General features: G+C 40.8%; 1 protein-coding gene across 2 annotated transcripts in view; it reads right to left on the reverse strand.

The window, feature by feature from the left end:
* The window catches only part of TBX1 (T-box transcription factor 1), a 43,894-nt gene that overhangs the window by 4,558 nt on the left and 28,458 nt on the right, over window positions 1–10,878 (reverse strand). For both annotated transcript variants that reach the window (XM_042441330.1, XM_042441329.1), the window contains 2 exons: window positions 5,151–5,218; window positions 4,178–4,278 (listed from right to left, as the gene is read on the reverse strand). In XM_042441330.1, coding sequence (XP_042297264.1) covers window positions 4,178–4,278; window positions 5,151–5,218 — 169 coding nt within the window. The remainder of the gene's footprint in view (window positions 1–4,177; window positions 4,279–5,150; window positions 5,219–10,878) is intronic.

The raw sequence follows: 10,878 nt of genomic DNA on the forward strand, positions 1-10,878 counted from the left end.
CATCATCATCATCATCATCATCATCATCATCATCATCATCATCATCATCATTATTACATGCTATTTGCTGCTGCTGCTAAACTTTCTTAACCACAAATAACCAAAACCATAATCGATTTTCTAACAACAGAATCACAGCCTATATTTCTTAGCTTTTCAGAAAGGGGTGCTCCTTGGAAACACTTCAGTTACTTCAAAATGTAGTCAACCAGTTCATCTACTTCTTCTGCTGAGTGGGGCCCTGGATTTCTGCCCCAAAGTCCTGTTCTAATGGAGGGGGGAAGAGGATTCTGAACCAAGAAAATGCAGTTACTGTGTGAAAGGATTAAAGGAGGTGGTTGTTTTTTCTTTTTCTTTTTTGCCTGCTCTAAGCTCAGCGTAAACCTTTTAGAAATGCCTTCTGCGCACACACACACACACCCCACCTATAGAGACCACTCAGTTCAATGTCTCCCTGTTTTTAAACAAAAGCAAAACAAAAGGAGAGCCTTTTTTGTTGTTGCTTCTTCGTGCAATGATATTATGTTAACAGAGACAAGGAGAGGAATGCCAGCAATCGCAGCCTTTTGCTTTCTTTCCTAAATGAAGTGTTTAACATTGTGTTCGGCAGAAATCTGTGCTCCTGGGACGAGACATTCTGACTGTGATAAATAGAACTGAGTTGAGTGACAAGTTTGCACACGCTTGAAATTTTTGCAATTGTATAACACTAAACAAATAGAGACTTCTTTTTATTTTAAATAGGCCTGGAGTGTGCTGGGGAAGAGGGCCCCCAGCTTTCTCTGTGCAACTGTTTACTCTGTGTAATGGAAATGGAATCAATGAAAGATTCCTAATGGGTAACTTGGGGAGGGGGTTCAGCAGGTTAAAACTACCTATTGAACGTCATGTTTTTGTTGATGTGGTTTTAAAAACGTGTTTGTCAGGGTTTTTAAAAAAGGCAGTATGTGCTAAACCTTCTATTTGTATGAATGTTAGTGTACCTTGACCACAGAAAACCCAAAACAGTTAAAAGAAAAGGGAAGCGAGGGAGAAAAAAGTATTTAGTTGGAAATCAGTATTACGTTCACGAGAAGCAAATACATTAGTAATAAAGCAAATGTTTTATGTTACTCTCTCATTTGGGACATTTCATTGATTAGAATTTCTTTTTAAGGTTTTAATCCTAGCTGAACATTTCAAAATGCAAGCGTCTGCACATTTAAATATAAATTACAAGATTATCGCTGTGATAGAGGCTATTACACACTGTAAAGGTAGCACTTAGCAATAGCACTTTACCTTTATATACTGCTTCTCTAAGAAGTTTACAGTGTGTTAGCCAATTACAATGTTAGCCGAAGGTAAACCATTACCAGGGTGGGAAAAGTTACTTTTTGAACAACAACTCCCAGAATCCCTCAGCCAGCATAGCCAGCGATTCACCGTTTGCTGTTGTTGTCTGCCTCCATGTTGCTTCTGACATACGGAAACCCTATGGCAACCGTATCATGGGTTTTCTTGGCAAGATTTGTTTGGAGGTTTGCCTTTGCCTTCCTCTGACTATAGATTAAACATACAACTTTTCCCTGGCTTTACGACTCTGGTCTGACACAGGAACAAATAAGTGGAAAGAGTCTGAGAATGAATACTTATGGAAAAACAGGATCATCATTTGAGACTTTCAAAAGAACAAGGTAAATTAGAAATCTGAAACTTAGAGTACAATCCAAAGAATACCTATTTCTGAGCAAACCCCACTGAGAATAAATGGAATTAAATCTGAGGACTGGGATGCACAGCTCCAGCCTTTACATACTTGGAAGTAGGTCCCACTGAACACATGAGAACCAACTTCTCTGTAAGCACTCATAAGACTAGGCTACAAATTATTATATGCAGAGGGTTCTCAATTCAACAAATACTTTATGAGTTGCCTATTGACTTATAGTGGCCCCGTTGATTTCCTAGGGGTTTCTTAGGCAAAAAGAAGTGGTTTGCCATTTCGTTCATCTGAAATATAGCCTACAACTCATTTATAAAGTTTGCAAGTAAGTGTTTGGAATGGGTCTGCATTTCAGTAAATGCCTTGAAGAATAAACAGAGTGACCTGCAGGAACAAAGCAAGGAAGATACATCTTCCAACTTCCAAATCCCTACTAGACTCTTTTCCCTTTGTGAATGAGATGTTTCTTCTTGTAAGCCTATAAACCAGACTGGCAAATATCCAGGCACTGTGTCTCAACTAGTTAGCAAATCTAACTATTAATCACACTTAATTTCCAGTTCCTATGCGTCACGCCACTAAAAGCCAAGTGAACATTTAAAGTGTTGGGTGCAGGGTGAATTCTCTAACAGAGGGTTGCCCCTGATTCTAAAGTCTCACAGCGTACAGTAAAGAACTAGCATGGTTATTCTGGCAGATGTTCTTGTAAGGCAAGTGAAGCCACCATGACCAGTTTAGTCTTTAAGGTGCCTGAAGGACCCTTGGGGATGGGATTTGTTGTTAAACCTGACTGTGTAAGGGGAAAACAAACTGCTACTCTGAAATGTGTTGCCATATCACAGCATGAGAACTTGTGACCTGTACTTATCAAAGTGGTGAACTGGAAAGATCCAGGTGCAGGTTCTCACAAAACCATGGAATTCACTGGGCATCCACACAACAGAAGTAATCCAGTTAGACACCACTTTAACTGCCATGGCTCGATGCTATGGAATTGTAGGAATTGTCATTTGTTGTGGCACCAGAGCTCTCTGAGAAGAGAAGGCTAACTGTCTCACAAAACTACTTGTCCCAGAATTTCACAGCATTGAGCCACAGTGGTGTCAAACTGGATTATTTCTGCAGTGTAGATGCAGCCTAAAACTGGGGTTTGGTCAGGAGATTACATTAAAAGCCTTGGCAAGTATTTCTTTTTGCTAGGTAAACACCAGTTACTTTTTGATGCAGAATCATGGTGGTGGGTGTTGGTGGAGGAATATTCACCTTGAGTTGATGTCTGTCTCTTTGAAGTCCTTATATGTGGTAGTAGCCCTGGGATTATCTTGTGGTCACTAGAGGTTGCCCAACAGCAATGGGTGGTGGGGAGATCCTACTCTTTGGGCAGATGGGGCATCACCTACTTAAGCCCCCAAGCTCTTCCCAACCAGTGGAAGGGTAATAGGTAGACCTTGAAAGGGAAGAAGCTGGCAAGCAAACTAGACGTAATTAGCTCCAACTCTGGTAGTCCCTTGGCTTTGCCTCTGGTGACCCAACCCTCTGCCCTACTTGCTTTGTGGGTCTGAGCTGCCACTGACTACAATCCCAACAAGAAGCAATTGCAAACAAGGCTAGATGTGGTTGTGGGGAAGAAAGAGAGTCACTTTACTATTCATGCTGAATGCTGCTCCTTCTTAAGCAGTAGAGAGAATCGTGGAAAGGGGAGAGAAAAGCTGGCAGACGACTGCCCAAAAGCTATGGAGAAAGCTACACAGCAAAGGGGGACATGCTAAGAAGAAGTCATTGGAATTCCAGGGTGGTTGGGAAAAGCTCTTTCTCCCTCTATCCCATAATGAACAGGGGCTCTCTGGTCTGATGGGAAGATGAGAGAAAGTCCAGTTTCAAACTGTACCATAAGTAGAGAAATGGAGCTTCAAGAGGCACACAGGCAGGGGAAACTCTTGCAATTAATTTGTTCAAGCAACATAACAATTTACCTCTCCTTATGCTCAGCCTGGATATTTGTAAATAGACAGAATAATTACACAACTCCGATAAGTCCTTAGACACCTCCTTCCAAAAGGGAACCAAATCTGAATAAGCACCACAGCCATGGCACCTCTCACTACTCTGAGGTGTGTGTATGTAGTCCACAAATGTATGAATATCTGGATTTTCTACTCAAAACCAAGATAAATCCTCACATTTTTCTCTCTGGATTAAAGCCCTGAGGTGATGAAAAGGCCCAGATTCAGCCCGAGTCATACTGTATATCATTTGGACAGCTCACTGTGAAAACTAGGTGAGACAGTTTTATTTGGCCCATGTAGACAGGCCCAATGAAAGGGGAATGGAATTTATCCTCACCTTAGAACTATTTGCAAGTAAGCAACATTAATACTGACCTGCCTGCCAATATTGAGTGCCCCCCAAAACAATGCTGGCATCCCTGGAGTTGCTAACATTTTGTTTTGCATGTCTGTCTTGGAAACTCACCTTTCTCGGTTCCATTCTGATGCACTGGGGAAGACACAGGATTTCTGGATCTGGCAAAAGCACTCATGAGAGGGAGGGCCCCAGGTCGGTGATTTCTGGGCCTAATATGGGAGGGAAAAGAAGAATGGGGTTGCCTTGCATTATAAGAAGGGTTAATGCTTTTAAAACTCAAGATGTAAGTAAGTCTTCCTAAATCTGACACCTTTCAAATGGCTGTCACTTCCACTAAGATGGCCAAGCTGCCCAGTGGTGATGGACGTTGTAGTCTAACATATCTAGAGAGGCTGGGCTGCAGGAGTCTTTGCTGAATAATGTATATGTAGAAATAGTAATTCTGTCTAGAATCCAACCCAACTGATATTTCCAAAGACAAAGTCTAAAGCTTATATTAAAAAGGCCCAGATTTTGTGTAGAACCATCCTTTCAGTGAAAGTAATTTGGGAAAGAAGGTTGGCCCGCCTTTCCTAGCACTGTAATCCTGTTCCAGTTGGGAGGGAAGTAACTGCATTTGGTTATTCACAATAAGTTTGAAAGACTCTTGAAAGACACTTTAAATTAATTAATTGTATGAGTTCTATTCATTAATATATTAAAGTTTCACCCATTTAAAATACTGCTAGAGGTCTGATGGATCTCCTATCATTGCAGCCTATCTGGTCCCTAGAGACAGCTTCTTCTTGTATCAACTCTTACACCTGTTCCACACATCAAATCAGACCCTATTTTATCCTGTATCGGTGGAAGAAATGAGTACACCATGGCCAAGATCCTATGTTGCAGACCATAGAGTTCTGCTCACGTATCACCATGCAGAGCAGTTTAAAATTCTCAGGCAGAGAGCTCTAGAGCTTCACTAAACTACAGAGGGGTATTCTTCTCCCATGACAGTCACTCTGGAATATAGCATTATAACTGTGTAGTGTGAAAGGGCATCTGGTAGAGAAAAGGGAGCAAGAAAACTCAGCAGTCTTACCAGTCTTCTGGGTCACAGTCTCGGAATCCTTTAGCAAAAGGGTTGCTGGCAATCTTGAGCTGGGTGATCTGAAGAAAGAGGTTTGAAGAAGGGGAGCGACTTTAGAATAACTGAGGAACAATTACATCACACTAAACCAAAGGGTGAAATCTCTGGCCCTTAGGAGGCCATGTTACATCACTTTATCCTTTCTGAATTCTTCTGTAGCATGACCAGCTAGAAGTCAGTTTTCCCTGAGCCAATATTCTTCAGATTTGTCAAACTATACCTCCCGTGATACCGAGCCAGCATACCTTCAACAAAGGCTGTTGTAAATTATCACAGAAACTTATAAAGTCAGATTGTGCCTCTCCAGTATTTTGGAGTGACCCAGTACCCAATCTTTTACCTAAAATTCCTTATATTGGATATGGCAGGGATTGAATTTACTGCTGCAGAGGTGTGGTCTAAGGGTTAAAAAGTGTAAATATGGATGGCCAGTGTGTTTCCAGACTGCTACTTTTTCACGGGTTCATTTATAAATCCATTTCATTCTGTCCCATTAGTTTGCAAACATGTTGAAAATCTGCATGAAAGCTTTCATTAAAATACACATTTTGAAAAATAATTTGTCCCAAGATATATATTTATAAATGTCTCTTAATCTCAAAATATCAAATTTTCCAACACATTTTGATACTTGTTGCTGAGCCGAGAATTGTATCACAACAACACAGAAAAGTACAAAATCCAGAGGATAAAATATTTCCCAATCTACCCATTATCCTATGAAGTACAAAATAGGTTGGTTTGGACCAGAATGCAGAAGGATTGAATTCCTCAGAATTATGGCCACCTCCCTTGACTAAACTAGCTACTGGACCAGAAATGACAAGGAGGCGAACCTTAAAAAGTATTAAAGAAATGCATTCCTTGTATTTGTAGAAGTGCTTTTCTTCCCCCCCCCCCCCTCTTTTTTTTTCTTCTTCTTCTTCTTTTTGGTCTTGTTTTTATTTAGAGTGGCTTCATGCCAAGCGGCCTTTGCAGTACTGACACCAAATCTGTTTTGAAGTTTGCTATCATGCCACTAACATCTTCCCCCCCCCCCCTTTGGAATCCAACCATGTGGTTTCCCTCTCTGATCGCAAATGCTGAATTGTATTCTGTGTAACGCTAATTCACTGTACTGAGAGATTGAGATAGGCCCTGAGCTTTGGTCTGTCTGAGATGCAAATGCATTTGTAAGAAGATGTCACTTTATATGCCTCCCCTCTCCAACCATCACTAAGCAACTTTCCCCATGGCATCACCGCAGAGTAACCATGTATTTATTGAAATCACCAGGGAGAAAGGCAGGGTAATTCTCCCCCCCCCCCCCTTATATTTAAGCAAATCCATGGATAAAGTATGTGATTGTGAGTTTCCGGAATGGGTTGAAAAACAAACTTTAAGCCCCTTAGTGACAGTTCCAGCCTTAGAGGTCAAAGTGATAGAAAGCAGAAGAGAAGGCGCAGCTGTCCCAAGCCATCATGCCAATGCCCGTCTGGGAAGGCTTCAGAACCTCTTAAAGGCACAGCATCATGCTCTAATGACTGTTCTTTGCAAATCTTGAGCTAGTAATTGTGGAACTCCCTCATTGTTGGTCTTGGTTTTTTAAAAATTTATTCAGTTGAAACAGTGCAGACATCTGCAACACTTTTCTATTTAAGTAATAGCACTTTTTACCTTAGCAACATTTAACAAACATCTATCAGTTACTTTGTGGGCTACAAGTCCCTGAATTTTCCGGTTGGCCTTTCTGGGCTCTGAGAATTGCACTCCAAAAAACTAGCCTTTCCAAGCTATGCTCTCAGCAGAGCAGCCTTAAAGATGTGAGCTAGCAATATTCAGATCAGATTAATGGATGTGGTGATCCTATATGCTTCTACACATTTGATTAAACTGGGCTTACTCCCAGGTAAGGACTGAAGCCTAACTGTACATGTACAATCCTGTACATGTTAACACACTAGTGCTCCTCAGTATTTTTCTTCCATGTAAGTGTGTATTAGGTCTGCAGCCTATCTGTTAATGTGCAGCCTTGATTCTTCTGTAGCAAATGCTGCTCTTGAGGTTTATAACAAGGAGCAATGGTGATTCTGTGACAGTACCATGAGCAGCGTACCAATAGTGCAACCCAGGGCTGGGTTAAAGCAGGTTGAAACCCCCTGCTGTGTCAAGTTTAAGAGAAACCAGGGCATTACCAAAAAATGTATTACTTTTCACAATATGTGACGCTTACAATCCATGTAATGCTTGAAATGCAGTCCTTTTTGTATCTAGTAGCCCGACGTAGTCTACAAGTCAATAGGTGACTTGAAAGCACATACGCGCGCACACACACATTCTGAGGCTCTACACTGCAGCTCACATTACTCATGGGTAATCCCAGTACTGATACAATCCCATGTTTTGCCATATCACATGGACATATCTCTCAGTGCACCCCTTCCTGACTACCTATATATTCCCAACTATCCTCAGTGCTTTGCACATCATTATAGTTCTTTTGGGAAATCAATCTCATGTAGAAAAATAGGTAAAACTTGTGTTACTCATGACCAAACAACATGGGGAGGTAACTTCTTTTTTCCGTTAGGATGGAGAAATAATTTTAAAGGCATTCTCCAGTTTGAGAGGCGTTTAAAAAGGTTAAGGTGCTAGTTGGCTCATTATTGGGTTTAACAAAATAATAATGTTGGCTATAAGTCAATCAATTGTATATACCACTTCATTATTTATGACGACAAGAACGCTTTAAAAATCCCTTCATGCAAACTAATTCATTCTCTCTCTGTGTGTCACACACACACTTACACACACACAAAACAAAATGTATTAAATATGTTATGGAATACGTTACTACTCAGAAAAGCTCTCACCACCTTCACAGTATCAGGTTTTACAGAAATATGTTCTTATAGTTAATGGTAAAGCTCAGTGTAAACTGTTTTTAAGTAATATTTTGATTGCTAATACGTTATCTTTTCATAATTAAAAGGGGGGAAAAGGAACAAAATGTAATATATTTTTATATGATGCCATTCCAGTACAGTAAGATTTGATACACAGTCCAAGGGGCAACGTTGCCAGCTCAATGTGAGAGTGGTTTTTCTGACCAACCAGTTTTTGTCAATTGTACTTTCAAGGGGCATAGTGCTGCTATTTATGCTTTGTCAGACAGGAATGGAGGCTGAATTGTACAGAAGCCATGATGTCTCCCTGACTTCCAGGAATATTTTTTTTTTGCAGGATTTAAAAAAGAAAAAGAAAAATGGCAAACTGTACAGCTCTTGCCAGCTTCTTTTTTGGAGGAATAATACAGCAAGGCCTCCCAGGGTGATCAAATTCCTTCAGAAACCAAGCAACGGGTTTAGCAGACAAACTGCTAAAGAAGGACAGTTCCCTAGACAGTCTACAGAACTTGCACTGAAACGCAAAATGCTGAATGCAATATTACTCAGTGGGAGGAACTGTCAGCCATGCAGAAAAGGACGGCTGGAAGAGAAAGCAATGAGATGGATCTCACAACATCACATCGCCTTTTCTCATAGGAGCCTTCAACAGGTCAATCTGTGGGTTTGTCTAGTTTTAAAGAATAGTCTATTCTCAAACTTGTTGAATTATTATGGCTTCCAGAGCATTAAAAAGTTAGTTTGGACAACTCCCAATATTCCTGATCTAGCACGAAGTGGTCATCCTAGCTGAGGGATTCTGGGAGTTGTAATCCAAAAAAGTAACTTTTCTGGACTCTTTTGACTGCAGAGACTCTACGAATTTATTCAGAAGGAGGTTAGGCACAGCATGTGTCATGAAAACAACTTTTGAGCAAGCATACTGAATACTAAGTCCAGTTATTAGCCCCATTTGGAGTAGACCCATTGAATCAATCAAACTTGTTTAAGGCACTGTTTATGTAACTCTCAATGACTGAAGGGGTCTACTCTTGTTGGGACTAATACATGGATTTCATTTTTATCAGGCTTGTGGATGTGGGTTCTTAGTGGCTGATCTCATTAAAAGCACTGCTAACCTATATACATTTATGTTAAAATAGCATTTAAAAAACCAGGAAGTCACTCTTGTTGTGTAGAGTGAAGCAGGGAACCCCGCAAAATCAGCAGAGTTGGTCTACCACATTTCCATGACAGTGAAATGATACAAATTGGCCAAGAATGTAGATCAGCATTACATGACATGAATCCACATGTAGAGTTACACATGGATTGTGCTACATATTCCTTGTCATGAATGGCAACATTGCAGAACTGACATAATTTGCAACCAAATGAGCAATCAAATATGCATATGCATCTATGTGCAATCAATGTACAATGCATACCCTCATGTACAAGGGCACAGCATGTGCAGCACTGCTTCTGCAAACCTAAACTGGATGTAATATAATTCCCAGAATTACCAGACAGCATGGCTAGTAGCTGTTACCTGAGGGTGCTGTAGTCCAAAAAAGTTTGCTTTCCCAAGTTCTTCCTGCATAAGGGTAATCGGAATCACTTTTAAGCAATCTAGCTGAAACTACAGCATTCTGGCATACCTAACATGTGGATCTCACAGTGGGCTGTTGAGTGAAGACCATTTGACAGCCCGCTGTAAAGAATCTGCATAACACTGCAGACAAAACTGCTCACATCTGCTCCAACTTGGATGCAGCAATTTGTATAAGTCCAATGGATATAACTGTGGCCCCTACTTGTCTAGTGTTGCAGAAGACATTTCAGTTGGTGCAGCCTGAGGATGTGGACAAGATTCCTGGAGAGGTGAGAGTCATCACAATGGTACTGAATCATTGCCCTCCTTGCTCATAGAAGTGGCCAGAGAGGGACTGGCCAAGTGGAAAAGATCTTGTTTTGGCAAGACAGGGGTACATCACACTGAAAGAGGTGGTGGAAAAGACTTTACTGAAAAAGATGCCCCTGAACTCTACTGTACTGGATAATTACCAGCAGGTTTCCAGTATCTCACTCTTGGGCAAGGTGCTGTAGTACATGGTGACCTCCCAGCTTCTGGGGTTCCTGGAGGAAACAGTTTGTCTAGATCTATTGCAATCTGGTTTTAGGCTTGATTATGGAATAGAGACAGCTTTGACTGCCTTACTGGATTACCTAGTCCATGCCAGTTTGCTTCCAGGCACAATTCAAAATGGAACTGGAAAGGACAGGAATGGTTATGAGCTATAAAGCCCTCTATGGACCAGGTCCAAGCTATCTGGCAGACCATATCTCTCTTTATTAACCAGTCTGGGTTCTGAGATCCTCAGGAAAGGCTCTTCTTTCAGTCCCAGCACCATCGTAACCAGGGTTGGTGGGGACACAAGAGAGGGCCTTCTTGATGGCTGCCCCTAGACTTTGGAATTCCCTTCCCAGGGAGACCAGAATGGCCTCCTCTTTGCTGTCCTTCCACTGGCAGGCTAAGACCTTCCTGTTCAGATGGCTGTTTGGAACATAACGTTTTTAAAGTTTTCAACCTAATGGTGTTGTATTATTTAAACTGTATTATTTTAAAGTGTATGGTTTTTAATTTCTTTTATCTTTTTTAATCATATTCTGTTTTTAATCAACTGATCTGTTTTAATATTATAAGCTTAATTCCATTTTAATTGTCACTTTTGTAGGTTTTTAATTGTAGTGTTTTTAGACTGTAAGCCACTTTGAGTCCCAATTTTGGAGGAAAAGTGGGATACAAATAAATT

This window comes from Sceloporus undulatus, chromosome 10, assembly GCF_019175285.1.
Source record: "Sceloporus undulatus isolate JIND9_A2432 ecotype Alabama chromosome 10, SceUnd_v1.1, whole genome shotgun sequence".
Taxonomy (NCBI): domain Eukaryota; kingdom Metazoa; phylum Chordata; class Lepidosauria; order Squamata; family Phrynosomatidae; genus Sceloporus; species Sceloporus undulatus.